Source organism: Merops nubicus, unplaced genomic scaffold, assembly GCF_000691845.1.
Source record: "Merops nubicus isolate BGI_N331 unplaced genomic scaffold, ASM69184v1 scaffold41749, whole genome shotgun sequence".
Lineage (NCBI taxonomy): Eukaryota > Metazoa > Chordata > Aves > Coraciiformes > Meropidae > Merops > Merops nubicus.
The window spans coordinates 2472-20071 of NW_008631011.1; the positions used below are offsets into that span (position 1 = coordinate 2472).

At 40.8% G+C, this 17600-nt stretch overlaps 1 protein-coding gene across 1 annotated transcript; it reads right to left on the minus strand.

Moving 5' to 3' along the window:
• Nucleotides 1-2148: 2148 nt before the first annotated feature.
• Nucleotides 2149-17372, minus strand: NARF (nuclear prelamin A recognition factor). The gene is made up of 10 exons (XM_008947463.1): nucleotides 17241-17372; nucleotides 16126-16269; nucleotides 14338-14470; nucleotides 12914-13048; nucleotides 8660-8778; nucleotides 7660-7789; nucleotides 6901-6973; nucleotides 3786-3923; nucleotides 3035-3192; nucleotides 2149-2453 (listed from the first exon to the last, which is right to left on the minus strand). Exons 2-10 carry the CDS (start codon nucleotides 16198-16200, stop codon nucleotides 2212-2214), a joined length of 1203 nt encoding a protein of 400 aa, XP_008945711.1. The 5' UTR covers nucleotides 16201-16269; nucleotides 17241-17372; the 3' UTR covers nucleotides 2149-2211.
• Between the last annotated feature and the right edge of the window lie 228 nt (nucleotides 17373-17600).

The following is a 17600-nucleotide window of genomic DNA, read 5'->3' on the forward strand; positions in this document are numbered from 1 at the left end:
CCAGCTCTCCAGCAAGAGCCAGGTGCCACGGCAAAGAGCAGAGGGGCCCCATCCCCCGACTCCTGCAACAGCCCCAGGGTATTCTTTCAGAACAGCACGGCAGCTCTTGAGTAGTTTAGTGAATGTTTCATCAGAGAAGCAAACAACTTGTTTTTGTAGCATTTCATCCAGTATACACACATAAAAAAATAAGCATACTATACAAAGAACTGCAGCAATATAATTTAAACATGCCGTCAAGCTACAAACCGTATCTACACAGAAAGAGATGCCTATACAAACAGAACAAGACCACTTTATTATAAGATAATTCTGTTGAAGTTTTTGGAGGGAACCATGGCAGACGAAGAAAATCAGACCAAGGGACTTGGATGTTGCTTCTAGAAGTAATCTGTTCAGGAATTTGATGACAACACCACCATCTTTCTTCAGGAGACATTTATTACCGTTTCAGCTATACACAGATCTTCCCACCACTCCTGGACTCCCTTCCTATACAGAGGTAGATTTCTGTAGACGTTGTGATATTGCACCACATAAATATAATGCTTTTATTACAACAAGGAACAACTTAGAAAGGCTGATTGATGGGTATAATCTCACTATATGCATTCGGGTAGCACAGTAATCCAATTAATTTGCACTTGAAAGAAAGCATCCCTCCAAGTGAAATGTTTTGTCATTTAGATGGAGGTCCAATTGAAAGCTCCAATTCTATTAACAGCTCCAGATGAGGAGAACCATCTCTTGTCATCACGGTAACTTAACTCTGTCTCTCTCCTTCTGAGCCTCTGTTGTTTAGCCAGTGCAAGAACTTGCATTGACTTTACTGATGCCTTTACCCCAGCCACTGTTTTCAAGTTAAATGTGCATTTCCAATACACACAGGTATTTGCAGTATTAGATCTTACTCAGAGAAGGGGTTGTAATATTAAAGAATTTACAGGATTCATTCAAACTGCCTGAAATGATTAGAAAAGCCATCCACACTTTATGACTGGCAGAGGAAAGCTGGAATATTGCAAGCTTCAAACAGCCATTAATCATGAACAAATCTGATGCTAGACTGAAGAAGTCTGGCAGGAGGGTTTTTTGTCCACATTCTTGAGTAACTGACAATTCATGAGACTGCAGGAAAGCTTGTGTGCAAATACCACTATCTGTTAAGTGAACCCCCTACAGTTTATGTAAAGAAATTACCAAAATTGCTAATGCCAATGTCTCATAACTTTAATGAGCTCACAAGCATGGCTCAGTGTTTTTTTCAGAGGCACTCCATTAAGTTATTTTTTCAGAAGTCTGTCAACATGGGATAAATGAAAGAACAATGTGGCATTCTGCATACTGACAACATGAGAGGATACAAGTGCTGTAATGTTTTGGCTCAGGAAGTCTAGCAAAGCTGTACAGGCACGTGCTGACGTGACAGTCCACACGCCTGTTCTGCTCTCCCAGAGAAGCCAGAGTAAGCAGCACTACTCTTCCCAGCTGCAAGTTTCTAAGAAAACTTATGAAGGAAAGACAAGTTCTGGTTTTGTACCACCCAACCTATCTGGAACTATTTTAAATAAAGGACAGCATTAGAACTATTTAGCATTAGTTCCCCAATTTCAGTTCATAGGAAGCACCCTGTTCCTTACAAAATATTACGTCAGTAAGGAATAGTGACTGGTTTGTAATGGAATGGGTTTTGTTACAATATGGACAGAAGGCATACACAAATTCATTACGCTTCTCCAGATACACACTTGTCCCTGTAAAGGCTTTTTTTTTTGTTAACAAGGCAAGTAAATCCCAAGTTACTTCACAACAACTGCAACAATATTGGAATTCACAAGGCCTTTTCCCAGGCCAGAAGAGACAGCACGCGCAGGAGCAGGAGTCCAACCACCCTGCCTTCGTGGGGAGCCCGTCTGGGGAAGGGAAGGGAACCCTCCTGCCCCAGCAGAAAGCCTGCATACCTTGCAAGATCACGCTTCTGAGTAAAGGAATGCACTACACGCAGGAGATGACATGGCAGAAGTTGAGTAAGGCTTCCAGAGCCTTCTCCTTCTGTTTGTAAGCAGCAATGGTTCCTCTCAGACCACCCCCCACGAGGAGGGCGCGTCTCATCCGTACACGCGGCTAGTGCATAGCATCTGTGATTGCATAGAGTGTTTCCAGTGCTGAATCTGAAACTAAACTAAGCACATCTTTTGCAAGTTTAATTTATTACCATTTGATATCCAAATTGCTTGCTGTTTGATTAACTGCACTGTATTTGGTGTGCAAAGTTTCCTGGACCTTCTTGGAGTCCATGCCTTCCAGCCAGTCCTGGTACATCTTCTGCACATGCGGGTTGGTTTCTGGCAGCCTGACGGGTATGGCAGTATACACCTCCTCCATCTGGCTGAGCAGTGCCTTGTCTGCCTTCCCAGCTTCAGTCTGGGCCTGACCTTTTCCATTTAGGCACCCTTAGGAAAAAGAAGACAATAAAAAAGCCGCATGGGTGATGGAGATTTGATACGAAGAGGAAGTTTGTGTTAACTTGGGATTCTTTTTGCATACTTATCTAAAGAAAAAAAATTGCCTCTTTATATAAAAAACTACCCCTCTCATGCTGTTAGAATTATTTACTTAAAGTGACTCTAATATCTTCATCTGATGTACATGCCGTTTCCATATCAACAATCTTTCTCTGCCTTCTCCACTTTTATGATCTTCATTATGCTCCTTGTCTTCTCTTGCCCTTGACAACCACCATTTCAGAGGATTTCCTCTGAGGTTTGAAATAATCATAAAAGCCATGCTGTCGCTTATTTATAGGTCAGAAGAGAGCAAATAACATTGTTGTTAATTTTAGAACACCCAATCAATTTCTAAGCCAATCCTGCACATGTAATTGCTGCTCTGGACCATTTGTTAAATAATAAGCATTTCAGATTATTAAGAAGAGAATTAACAGGGAATGAAATGAAGTGCCTGTCTGTAAAACAACTTTCCTTTGAGAATCAAGATGTGTGCAGAACGACTTGGGATCTGCAATTATTCTTACCTCCTGGGCAGGCAAGGACTTCTACAAAATGGTACAAAAACTTCCCTTTCTTCATCTTCAGAACCATGTTTTGGATATTTCTAAAGCCATAAGCTGCTGCAAAACGCAGCACTGTCTCACCATCCTTTTCAAGGGTAACTTCTTGAAAGTCCTTGTTCCTGTAAAGACACACAGAGATCATTTTGAACCCTGCATTACCAAAGGGGTGACCCAACCGTGCCACTGTGTATTCAGATGGTCCAAGAGAACGGAGCAAGTGTAACAGGGAGATTAAGGTGAACGCTTCCAGTGTCCAAACTGAGTTAAGGAGAACTCAGGGTAGAATTTTCAGACTAGAATTATACTCAATTTTTAAGGGCAGCAAAGCTGTTAATAAAATTAAAACCTAGCAGGAGCTACTCTGCAACAATTTGCAGGTTTCTAACGTGTAACAGCCTCTCAATGGGAGATCCAAGTCAGCAACAACTTCATTAGGGTTCACTGTAGCAGCAGCTGAACCAGGGGAGGTTTACATCAGGAACTATTTCTTAACCAGGGTGTGGTCTCATACTAGAACAGGCTTCCTGGAGAGGTGGTCAATGCCTCAAGCCTGTCATTGCTTAAGAGGCATTTGGACAATGCCCTTAATATGCTTTTAACTTTTGATCAGACAGCTGGACTAGATGATCATTGTATGTCCCTTCCAACTGAAAACATTGTTCTACTCAAACTAGCCCATCCTACATAGCAAGGATACAAAACTCTAACTTACTTTAATGCTTTGTAGGTGATTTCCTTAACATCCATGCCAAAAAGCTCCTTTGCAGCATGTTTGAAAATGTGCTCCAGGTAACCATCAGATCTCTTCCCTTCATGCCTCACTACATCTCCTTCTTTTATTTCACCAAACCTTAAAAACAACAGAAAGATCAACTCCAAAGTTTCATTCTGTCACTTCAGTATATTTTTCCCCTTCTGTGTCTTCCTCCACTAAACCAAGAGTTTTATAGCAGTGAGTGAGAACATAATTTTATTCCAGCCTGAAAAAAATTAAACTATTCAGGACAGCAGTAAGATGATGGAAAGAAAATTAAAAGGATGCATGTTCAGAAACCTCAAGCAGCAGTAATTTTTAAGAATGCACATTCAGCACAGCCTGAAGAGTTGTTTAACAGCCATTCACTGCTCAGGAGACCTTCTTCTTGATAAAATTAATAAATCACTTTTAGCTTGTGAGAATACAGAATTACTTCACAAGCTACAAGCCTCTGCTCACAAACCATTCTCCTGGAGCTGCTTGTCACAGACTGTAACACTGTGCCACGAAAATAGCAACAACTCCGTACAGCAGTGCAGCTGCAGCCAGGCTAGAACACCCTCCCTTTGGGGTGATCATATCCAACAGGCACAGCATTCCCCTGGAGGTTCTCCTCTCTCCCAGTTAAACCTAGCACACACAGGCACAAGTGGCTGTGGTAAGAACTGTACTGGATGCGTGCTAGTGATCATCACAGACTGCCGCTCTACGTGTTCCTTGCTGCCGAAGGACGAATCCATAGGGACATACTGGGGTGTGTGGTAACACAAGTTTCAGGGACAGGAATCATTTGGAGTGTGTCCAGAGAAGGGCAACGAAGCTGGGGAAGGGTCTAGAGCCCAAGTGCGGCGAGGAGCAGCTGAGGGACCTGGGGGTGCTGAGCCTGGAGCAAAGGAGGCTCAGGGGAGACCTTCTGGCTCTCCACAGCTCCCTGACAGGAGGCTGGAGCCAGGTGGGGGTTGGGCTCTTCTCCCAAGGAACAAGCAGTAAGACAAAAGAAACAACATCAGGTTGCACCAGGGGAGTTTTAGGTTGGATATTGGGAAAAATTCCTTTCCCAAAAGGATTGTCAAGGCTTGGCCCAGGCAGTGGTGGAGCCCCTACCCCTGGAGGAATTTCAAAGCAGATGTGGTGCTGAGGGACATGGTTTAGTGGTGACCTGGCCCTGCTGGGTTAACGGCTGTACTTGATCTCTGAAGGCCTCTTCCAACCAGCATGATTCTACAATCTTCAGATTAGCAAATGGACAGATTATGTCCTTTGCTCTTACCTGTAAAAGCCTCTCTAGATATAGTCTAATTCCTTCCTTCCCAGAACATCCAGACATGACCTTTCCTGGCCTATACTGCTAGCTCTTGCTGAGCAGCAGCCCCAGCACAGCATTCAACCATGCAGCCAAAGTGACAATTATCACAGCAAACATCTTACTAACAAAATGCCCAACTTTGAATAGTGACAGAGAAATGTTTGAATCACTAAAGAGCTGAAGTTGACAAATTTACTAAGTCCATCCCTTCTACACCATGCCATTGCATCTGCTTAAGAGATACTATAACTTTTGTTGTTTATTTTTTTAAACCTTGGGTGACTTTCTTTTATGAGCTGCCTCCTAATTTTAGCCTATTTGTTAGCATTCTTTAGCTATAAAAGTGAGTGAAGAACTCACATGTGAGTTACTTACTTCATACTGCTTTAATACTTTACCACAAATTGCTGTGCTTGGACTTGTTTTAAGTGGAGTTCAAGTTCTACAAATTTCTCTGCAAAACCTACTTTTAACACCTCAAAGAGAAAAAATTTGTCATCAGATATCATAGCTTGAACCAGTATTATCAGATGAGTCCTTTTAGAGTTTAACATTTTCCAACATAAATTGATCCAATAAACCAGCTCTGAATAAGAGCTTTCATTTATTTAGAAATAAATTACCATCCCTATGGGATTATGTCTGTAAGAGAGTTATGTAATTCTCATTCTGTGTAGCAATCTCTGGTAGAAATAATCAGAGGAGCTACACAACAAACAGCTCTGAAAATGCTACTGCTGTACCACTTAAATTTCTCCAGTCTAGACAAGGTCCAAGCAGCATGTTAACAGACAGAAAAGAATTTTTAAAAACTTCGAGGGTTTTCCATTTTAGCTTTCTCCTTTGTGCAAGAAAGCAAGTTTATGGCTCCACTACCAACACTTTGGAAAGATAACAAGTAACATTTGTCCCACTTGAATGAAGATCAGTGAGCAGGAGACCAGTCCTTGCAACTAAGCCTGAGAATTAAAACAACGTGTGGGCTGCTGTCTGAGCCAGTCAAGTCAACAAAATATCTTCAATGCTTTGTGTGATTTCCATCTCAAGCATGCTTCAATTTTATCTAATCTTGAAAGACTAACTGCTGTCTTCAGTACAAAATAAAAAATTAATTATAATTTCCTGAAAGGGTGCTACTTCTATCAGTTCTACATGAACATATTAGGAGAAGGGGAAATTTCCTGCCAGGATGCTGTTCTGAATGAGAGGGAAGCAGGGAACAGATGGTCACCCCATGGTTGCATCCCAGCAGCTTTGTGTTAGGCCACACAGTGGAAGTGGGCACAAGGGACTTTTCAGCTTTATATGAGCACAGGAAAGCTCTGAATGGGGTCAACACCCCATTCACAGTGACCCGCAAGTCATGGACCTGAAGTAGATGTAGTCATATCTAATAATACTGCACTAAAATATAAATAAGGACCTATACAGAAATCTTCAAAAATCGTAAATTTTAAAGCAGCCTCTAGATAGGGGTCATAACCTCAAATTATCTGCTTTGTATTTAGACAGTACATATACAGTTTTATATCATGTTTTCTATTACATTCATATATAGCAATGAACATCCAAGAATACTTCAGGGCTTTTTTGACCCCTATATAAAGGACAAGGCTTTAGTATACTCAGGGTTTGCTGCAGGCATTTTTCTTTAAAAAGAAAAAACATTCTTTTGAGAAGTTTTACATTTCCATTGAGTACGCTCAGAGGTGTTGTCATCCTTTGTGATCAAATGAGGAAGCAATCCACAACAAAACTACTTACAGACTATCCACTGCTACTTCGGTCACATCTTTCATAGACACATTTTTCTGTTCCATTATTTGGACAATTTCACCTGTAGGAAAACATATGACATGTTACTTTCAACACAAAGCAAAATGCACATGCTGGGCCTCCATTTAAGACATCGATAACCCAACAGCTCTACATGCTTACAGTCACATTCTCCAGTTCTTTAACTAGAGTCAGCTCCCTCCAGTAAGTGAGAAGCCTGATGCATCCAGCCCTGAAAAGGGCCTTCAGCTTGCCCCAAGCTTTGCACAATGCTACCTTAGCCTTCCTGTTAGGCAAAGTTTGGGAGATGTTTCTACACTTCAGTGGAAAAGGGAGAACACACAGTTTGTCCATTAAACCTAAAGACAAGAGCCACACCACGAAGTCACTGGTGCTGTGCACTCGGAATGTTACAAATAATCCCCAGGGAGATTAAATAATGACTGTGGATGAGCAAGACAATTATTTTAAATATGGATTTGCATAACTCTTACCATTCTCAGAGCCCAAAACAAATACCTCAATCTTGTTTTCAGATGAACACCAACTTAGAAGGAACACATTTTTTGCTTTGCCTTCCTGATACAGCTACCAATAGCACAAAACCACGTACTTATTTTTAAAGCAGAAAACACCAACCTTACAACTAAAGCAGACTTGAAAAAAGCAAAGTCTGGCAGAAAGGCTATTCTAACAATGGTGATTCACTTGTATCTTTATAAATAGTAAATCTGAAGAAGATTTAACCTGATGTCAGAACACAATCAACTTCTTGAGAATTATACAAGGCAGTGTAGAAGTCTTCCCGCAAGGCTTCCAGTTTTTTGTCGTAACAAGGTGCCACAACCACATGGAAAATCTTATCAGGAGACAAATTCTGGGGAACACAGAAGAGAGCACATGTGAACTCCATGAAAAGCACAGGACAGCGTGCAGGAGGACAAGGGCAAAACCAGCACCATTAACTCTACGCAGGTAATACTAGCAGTCATCAATCCCTCTCAGTTGAGCTTAAAGGCTGCCACACATAGATAAGTGATCTGCTAGACATCACAAAGCACCAGCAACAAGCACCCACAGTCAGCCTTCTGGCTGAAAAGTTTCCTTATTCAGACCATATTTTCTGCAATTTTTGAGTGCCTTAGAAACACAAGTCAGTTCTCTGTTTTCTAGCTGTCACTCATCAGCTTTCATCCACAGCAAGCCCACCAACATTCCTCTGTCCCAGGAGACATCGATGTATTCCAATATAATGTGGATGCAGTCACATTTAAGTATGACACATACAAAGGACAGTAACTTCAACATTCAAAACTGGGAAGATAAAAAGGTTAGCTCCTAGGATACAATGCTTTTATTGATCCCATGTAACAGGGCAATTTCTACATTGGTCTCCACTCCTCCTGTTTTGGCTGTGCTATAGAAGTACACAGGCAGCATTTACCATTAATCTCTTTAGTTATCCTGAGTTTTATCCACAAATATCTAAATCCATGTTGCAGTGGGAGCACCAGGAATGCTGCCAGATCATACTGGACCGCATAAAATAAGAAGAAAGTACAAAGACCCTCACCATGGGCACTCGCATAGCAGCACAGCACCATTTATTCTTCAAGTAAAGTACAAACAATTCAGGAAGATGCTTTATCACCTTACACTACACCAAGATCTATACTTCACTACTAAAACCCACTATCCCACCTTTTTAGAAGAGGGTAATGATAAAAAAAAAATCAGGATGACTTACCTGCTGCCTGGCAAAGTAGCCCTTCACCAGGGAGCCCATGATCTGCTGCGGAGACTTTGCAGTGCAAATGTGGGAGGTCACAAGATTGGTAAGTACCCTTTCAGCATACCGGATCCAACCTAGGACAGCCAAAAAACATGGTGAGATAGCAAAGGGGCACATCAGCATGGCAAAGTGACAGCAGCTGTAGAACAGTTCTTAAAAATTAAGACACCTTCACAAAAGATAGGACATCTCTGTGTAGGCAGATGCCCCACCTTGGGAACTGTATTAGACCACAAGGCTCTGTTAATAATGCTATCAATAATTTGCTGTGGTGTTAACTCTAGACCTAGAAGCCACTGTGAGCTTCATGACCTATTACACCCTTTCTAATGCACAGATTAAAGAAAGCAGAAAGAACAGGACCCAGCTAACAAAGAGTAAATTGACTTTTAGACCTCAGCCCTCAGATCACCAGATACTACAACAAAAGTACTCTGTTCAGCTGCTTAACTGTAACCTTCTCTTTCCTGAGATTTAATATCCAGGCACCCAGCTTGCTGCCTCTGGAACCAGAGAGGCACATGAAAGCATTAGCACAAGATGCACGTGGATTAAGCCTGAGAAAAAAATGGCTCCTTTTACTATTGTTAGAGAAGCCACACCTTCCTCATCAACATCCACTCCCCCCCACAGCCATCAGCTGAAATCCCTCTGTATCCTACATTTCGGCTTAGTTACTCAAGTCCCACTCCCCTCCACCAGACTCCTTTGGCATCCCAGCTATGACAAGCTGTACATTCACACCACCCTCAAGACTCAAGTTTGCTTCATGCCCAATTTCAACTGGGAGTTGAGTCCCAAGATATCACCTGCAACAAAGGACCTAGGTACAAAGGCCATATTAGCATATCTGCCTGATAGGCATATCTTGTTCCTCAAATGGCTTTAGCCCCAGTTGCTGTCAAAATAAACAAAACTCAACTCAAAGTAAGGACGGTTTTAAAAAGCAATCTGCCTTGTATTTTAGTAGCATTTCTTGAAAGTCCTTCCCTTATACTGCAACTATGATTACCATTAATCTCTGCAGCATTCCTCCTGTGAAGCCAGTTTTTAGAATTGGAATGGTTTAGCTACTGTAGTAATGAACTACAAGGAAATTTCACTAAATCCCAACAGACTTCTGGCAGGAATTGCCAAAAGCAGTTTCTTAATTTGTTTCCTTGCAGTAGATGGAACAAGTGTCCAATAGTTCCAGCTCCACAATGCCCATTAGTCACTGTTTAATTATACGAGCAACCCTGGTGAATGAGCAACACGAGGCATTTATCTGCCCCCACACAGGCAGTAGCTGTTGCTGTCTACTCATGAGCAGGGCTGAACTCCAGAGCCACAGTCACAGGAAGCCCAAGGCACCCAGGGCAGCAAACTTCCATACCCCTACAGACCCACACCCCTCAAATTCATTCAGATCCCCAGGCATTTGTTGGCTTGAGTTACCAACAAAGAACAAGAAGAAACCCCTGCGAATCACTGTGCGAGTTCTTGCAGATGTACTTCAGAACACATTATTTTTAGTGGTTTATTGTGAGTACGTCATGAAGATGCACGCTATAAATATCTACGCATCAGTATGAGCTGCAGAAAAACTAAGGAAAACTTTTGCTACTGTAAAACCCCATTCCTGTAAAATGGAATTGGTTTAGCCAACTCGGACAACAGCATTTGAATCCTCAACAGTCGTTCTCCTGCTCATGTTGTAAGCTTGCCCCATTGCCCTGGTTCTAGAAGGGCAATGAGGCTGACAAGGCATTAAAAACGCTGGCTGGTTCCCAGAGCAAGTGCTTAATTTTGCTTTCCAGTTTGGTAAATTAAGGAAGATAACCGACTACCTCTGAGATATTAAATATACAATCAGTAGTTACACTGTTGTACTTTCAACAGGAAAGAAAAACAAACAATAATAGTTCATTTTCTTTTGAGAGCAGCAGGAAGAACAATTAAGACTGAGACAATAAAATGCCCTTTTGTCAGGTTCTGGGACTATGTGGGCTATGCTCTGCTTTACACCAGAACACTCCTCCAGATGGTTATATTTCCGTGCAGTTACACCCAAAGATAAATAAGAGTAAAGCAGTTACACTTGAGCTCACATTGACCTTGTATCTACAGAGCTACATTAAAAACATCTTTGTGATAAACACACCCAGTAAACAACATTTCTGAGACAAATTTATGTAATCTAGGGGAAGAGAGAGGAAGGAGAATGAGGAACAGAAAATGCACCCAGACAACTGAAGTCAGGAAACACAGGGAACGTTAAAGACAACTGATCTTGATTCTTTTATCCTGTAATTGCTGTCAATGGAAAAGTATCACATTTTCAGAACAGTTTACAGTGATGTTTCAGTTCAGCTTTCCAGAAACAGAAAGCACCCGTGCTTCCGCTAACATCTAGACCACAGCAGAGAGCTAACACCATAACTAGCACTGAAAACAGAAACATCTTCTGTAGAACAGATAAGGACAAGTGAAGTGTTCCATTAATTATTTTAAAATATCATCAATGACAGCACCAGATAATCTGAGCTCTGTTTCTAGATGAAGAAAATAAAAATTACCTTCAAAGAAGTTATAAAAGAAATCTTCAGGTTCTGAATTTTAAATAAACCACATAGAACAAGACAAATCTAAGTAACAGGGAGGTTGTTTCAATTTCATAGGTTTTACATGGGAAAAAACCCCAACATATAGTATGTCTGCTCCTGAAGATAGGAGGTAAAACTAAGATAACAGTAATAGGAAAAAAAAAAAAGAGACTTTTCCTCTTAATACATCTATGTAGCTCCTAAAGCATAACCCAGATGTTTCCACTTCAGAGTACACAGGACAAACAAAAGTACAAGTGTAATTCAAAGAGCAGTATTTAAACTTTAAAACGATGACACCAGCAGATTCTGGAGCTCATCAAAAGCACCTCTAACTGACTCTGCCACTGTCACATTTCTTTAAAGAATGCAATCCGCTTCAGTTATTTCAAAGCTAGAAAGAAGTATTTTTGTATTTTATTACCCTTTTCAAAAGCCACAGTGTGAACTTTAGGGTGGAAGTGAGAAGGGGTAAGGCAAAGGAGTTCTACTTCTACCTCCTTTTTGACAATCCTTTATTAAGAATGTGTTACTTAAACTGAAATGAATGGGGTACTAACAAATGGAAAAAGTATAAAATAACTGAATGTTCTACATCTTCTCAGCTGTGCTAGGCACAGTTTCTGTTCATAACAGAGCAAGTTACTAGGTGCAGACTTCTCAGAAGTGAAACATTCAGTGAGTCAAGTCTGTGACAGTCCAAGTGAGGATTATTTTCTAAGTGTTAACCATCTTACAGTCATTAAGATGCACATCCCTTGCTACTTTCCTCCAGGCTTAAGAGGCAATGGCAAGTTCAAAACTTTGCTTAAGAGAATGGAGGTTGTGGTTTAATTACATCAGTTAGCAAAGTTCCTTAAAGATAATTTTCAACATGGAAATTCCATGTTAAGCTTTGTGGTCTGGCAACACAAGCAGCAGCCACTAACTGCTCAATTCCACTTCTGATTAATTTCTCCTCACGTCTTAGACAAAGCACTAAAAACCTCAGTGCTTCTGCACCTCAGTTTCATTATCCAGTGATTCACATGCAATGTACACTTCTTTTAATGGAACCAATGGGAGATACAACTAACAAATACCACATATAAACATCAGCATGGGAAGTCAGTAGGTCAGATTCTTTGTATTCTCAGAGGCAGTAGACTACAGCAAGGCTGTTTTTTTAAAAAGCAACAGTAGAATTTACACTCCTCACCTTTTACAGAGCTCCAACAGAAGACAACTACAAGATGGATATAGGGAGTTCACTGCAACCTTTGTGTCCGGCTGTGTAAAGCCCTGCACATTTTAGCACACATTTTACACAGCATGATCACATGCATTCTTTCTCTGCAGGGTTCACATTTATGGCTCTGGCACTTCACTTACATATGGGAAAAGTGATGATGCTTGTCAAACTCTGCTCTCCTGACAGCCCATGAAAAACAAGCCCATGCAGCAATGCACTGAAAGGCACCAAGGACAGATCGCAGCACTGTGTGCAATATTTGGTAAGTCTCAAAAGCATAGCCCAAAATGCTCTAAGTAATGCTCAGCACCCAAGTGAAACCACCCTTAGCTCCTTGGTAGTTCCAATGAGACTAGGCTGAAGTGCAGGAAGGTTGGAGAAATGGGCTCTCACCAGGGCAAGCAGAGGCAAACATGGGTAAGGCGTGCTCCTCCTGGTTCCTCCGCTGGTACCGCTGCACAAACTCCCTCTGGCTCTCCAGGATACTGAAATCAGCAGCTATAGTGGTGTCAAATACATAATGCACCCCTACAAAAAGAAAAAGCAGTAAAGAAAAGTGAATTACTAGAACATTTTCCATCTTGCAGGCTTCTTTCCAAGGACCAGGTCTACAGAAAGTCGTGGAGGATGAAGGGGTATATTCATTCCCTGCTCCAAATTCTCATAGACAGTATAGTAAAAAATAAAAGCCATACATTGGAAAGATATCTTCTATGTCATTAACTTAAAAGGACCAGCAACTTGCTAATGCTGGCTGGCAACACTTCAAATAGCTGTCTGCTTCCTTATGAGCAGCTTGCCATTCAGCATGTATTTGCTTCCTGTTTAATCACATGGGATTTCACAAGTCCTGAGCTATACACAGAGACTCCTGAAAAAGGAACATTCTTTTCCAAGATATTAAGTTGCATATCATCATCCACCAAAAAAATACCCAGCTAGGAGGCATATCTTCCACTGCTGCAGTTCTCTGCCAAGGTACACGAGTGTATCACCAACACCACAGAGACCTGTCTGTTTATGCAGCCACATACTCACTGGGCACCTACGTAACACTGAGCCTGCCCCACAGCAAGTGAGGCAGAGATAATTAACGTGTTCTAAGAAAAGTGGGGCCCACCAAAACTTAGCATTCCTTTTAGATGAAAAAAACACACTGGGTACAGAGGTGCATAAGAGCTGTGAAATTTTTTTTAAATATATATATCAGGAAGCAATTTATAGGTTTATTACTGTCCTTTTCCTTTCTCCCTCAAGTATTTTAAAACCCCCTCAAAACCTATAAGGAAAGTGGGTTTTGTTAATTAAATAAAACCTCATCTATATAAAAAGCCAAGGAAATACAACTTTAACATAAAATAAGCAGATACAACAGTTCTTGCATGTGATTTCAAATTACAGAAAAAAAAAAAGAACTGAGAATCTTCTAGAGATAAAATGTGTCAAAAGGACTGGAAGGCATTTGGGATAAGAATTCCCTCCTCCCTCAAGCTACAAAATAAGGGGAAAATCTCACTGCAGCTTGTGACCAAATCCTCCCTGATTTCCTGGTAGTGAAGGTTTCAAAAACAGCTCTACAGTATCCTTCTACTCTGTGACCCTAACTATCAACAGGGTAATGCCCCCAATCCATTTCTGAAACTGGTGTATGCCATCTTGGTGCACAGTCATCAACAGCACAGCCTGCCCATTTCTAACTCTAAACTCAGTTGTGCAATGGCACTTTACAGCTGCATAACAAAAAATTCTGCTGAGGAAGCAAAGACCTAAAATAATCTCCCCTTTCTGCTCCACCATCATAACAAGACCAAACTTACCAAGACTTTTGAGGAAACCACAGAGTCTCTTGGCTGCATCATTCACAGAGAGATTGAATTTAGCAGCAAAGTAAGGCAATGACTGAGGGCATATAGACACTGCCAACACTTTGTGTTTTGAGGTATCACATTTCTGGTGAACAAAACAAAAACAAATGAAACGAGGTGTGTAATTACAACAGGGTAAGGCTCCCTATTTTCCCTCCCTTCTCCACCCCTGGAGTTACTCCTCAATGTCCTACACTGCAGTGGGCCATGTCATTAAACCACCTAGGAAACAACCACCCAGCTTCCTGAGGACAGGATGGTCCTCTGATCCTGTCAGTGTTCACCTCTGATCATCTGTAAGGTCTTTCTTTTTTGTATAATTCAGAGAAATCCATCCCTCCTAAGACAGTTCTGTGGTGGGTCTCCTAAGGGCATAATGAAAGTTAAGAGACATTCAGCACCTATATGTTTTAGCAAATAAGAGCTCTATTTAAACATTAATAAGGAGATAAACTGACGTTTAGAGGAGCATGGGCATTTGAAGTTATAAATCTAACCCAATGAATCCGAGATATGATCCTTATGTTAAGGCTCCCATGCCTCTATCACTGAAGTCATAGAGGGAAACTGGCCAGATAGGACCCTCCACAAAACAGTGTTCAGAGGCACCAAAGAACCCTCTGAAAATAGCTAAGATGGTGTGTGATTGTAAAGCTCTGATGACTACAACATTTATTTGAAGATGAAACTTATGTTTTGGTTGGGATGCTTTCCACACCAGTGGAAGCCTTGGAAGACAAACCAAGACTATGCCACAGATAAATCTCACTCTAAAAAGGCTAGAGGCCACAGTTTGGACTTGGACACCCTAAATAATGTCCCTTCAAGTAGACCTCCTAACTGCCTGGAAAGCATCTTTCTTGCTCACTATCCTCTTTTGGACCCCTGAAATGTGGATCAAGGTACCTGGCTGTCTCCTTGTAATAGATTTCAGGCTTAATAGAATCCATGTGACCCAAAATATTTTTTTTTCCTCTCCCTTTTCTTTTTTCCTCACACACAACAACATCATACTGTACGGAAAGACAACCTAGTTCTAAGAAAATGTAATCACTTTGTAACAAACCTCATTCATTACATTCATGTACAGATAAAGAAAAAACATCAATTCTGGTAGCTTCTGCATACTAAGCAAGTACACCAAAGTCTGGGGCAGAACTAATTCATTAATTATCAATATCTAAAGATCTGAGTATCCTACATAGCAACTTGCTTCCAGGAAATCCAGATCTCAGCAGAAAATAAGACAGCAACAGAACATATTTATGAAGTTTTGCTAAGAATTTGGGGAAAAAAAAAAAAAATAATGTCCAGGTATAGTCAGCTTGAATACATAGTAAAAACAATTCTACTTCCAAAAACATGCCTTGATAACTTTGTATTATGTGGATATACTGCTACCAAAGCTACCCAGAACAGTCCTAGTAATGAAGGTATGAGTGTTTATGAAGACTGAACCACAGACTTAATTTGTTATTACAGTAATGAAGTAGTTAACCCTTTCAAAAAAATTTTCCTTCTGCAGGTGTAGTAACTTTCCCCTAGCATTTAGGTTAAGGGACAGAATCTTGCCAAGCCAGTGCAAAATTATTTTAAGTACTTTAATGTTCATCTTGCCTCAAGTTGTGACTTCCTCTTCAGACCAACTACATCCTGAAAATCTTCACATTATCTGCCCAGTCATTCTGCAAGTGCCTCTTCCTCATAGAAAACAGCGTGTTACTGTTTGTGTCACTTTACCTTATTCAGGTTAAGAACACGAAAGAGCTCCTTCTGATTCTGCTGGAAAACTCTGGCTCCTTCTTCCGATGTCATGCAATTGTCACAAGCTAGGCAGTCGCTAAGGAGTATTTTAGCATTAGCCAGTGTATAAAACTCATTTTTCTGGGGCAAGAAAGAGAAGTAAACAAGTATTTAATAACAACCAACCCATTTTCAACATGCTGTCACTGTTTTGTTTAGAACAAGACAGTCCATGACATCTGCATAACATTCAACATTACTCAGAAGTAATCAAAATAATCTGTTCCATCCTTCTTCATGGCTCTGCTCCTGTTATTACTGTGAAACTGCAAAATGTTTAAGCATAAACATAGATCTAAATTTAGCCCTCTAGTCCATGTTCTAGTAACTTGACTTGCATTGCATTTCAGAACAGACAGTCCCCTTCACCTACCAACCAACTGAGAAAACTTGAACTATAAAACATCCAGCCAGATGCCTCTCTAACAGCAAAATGGCTTGGGCTTTATAGCACGAGGTAAAAAGAACCAAATGCAGTCGTACAATTACACTGAACTGTAAGATCAAGAGTTTCATACTTCTGCCTATAATTTCATTTGTAGCTCATCTGTGGAAAGAATACTTGAAGTGTAACATTACCAGATTACCTGGGGAAAAAAAAAGTCACCACCACCACAGTCAACTCCAAATCCCTCCATTAAAACCTCATTTCCAGGGAAACAATTATCTGTTGAAGAACAGGAGGTGATCTGTAAGTCTGATTAATAAAAAGGCTAAGAGATCTTCTGCAATTGTACTACCAACACTTCTTTCTCCTTCTAAGTGCTGTCTCTATTTTGAAGATTTGAGCTCAAATTTTTGACACTCCAAAAAATCTTAGAACTTCAATTTCAGCTTTGTTTTTGCATAATAAAGTGGTTTTTTTTTAATTTCACTTTTTTTCCAAAATTTTTGATTCTCATTAGGTGTTTAAGAGCAGCCACACGACTGCTTACAACTGTTAGCTAATGAGCACTGTATTTAGTACTTCCAAGTTCTCTATTTACAATCTCCTGTATACAACAGAAGGGAATACAGGTATATTTCAATTTTCAGGAGGAACATTAACCTACCTCTTCAAAACCATCATTTGAACTCAATGCATCAACAGATGTACTTTGCGTATCATCATTTTTCTGTTTTTTACTGCACTCCTGAAACAAAACAAAATATACCTATTACACAAAACAGAGTCAGTGCTCCATAGGAATAGCCTTGCTGAACCATTTGCATCATTAAAAACTAATCCAGCTCTTCCACAGCGTTTTAGCTGTGCTGAATGTACACCTCTACAAGTAACACCTTGTTTTGCAGGTGCATTAGCTCCTGTGGAAATAATCCCTCCGCAACTCGCCCTCCTCACCAGCTGTACAGTCCCGGGCGGTTTACCCCGGGGGAAGGTTACCGGGAGCGCAGCCCGCGGGTGGGAACGG

Bases quoted from the DNA above. Each gene is read 5' to 3' on its own strand.
- NARF (XM_008947463.1), bottom strand. From the start codon at position 16,200: ATGACATCGGAAGAAGGAGCCAGAGTTTTCCAGCAGAATCAGAAGGAG. The intron at 8,779-12,913 runs GTGAGAGCCCAT...TGGCTGTCCTAG, and splicing joins GTTTGCCTCTGCTTGCCCTG to GTTGGATCCGGTATGCTGAA. The intron at 3,193-3,785 runs GTAAGTTAGAGT...GTGTCTTTACAG, and splicing joins ATCACCTACAAAGCATTAAA to GAACAAGGACTTTCAAGAAG.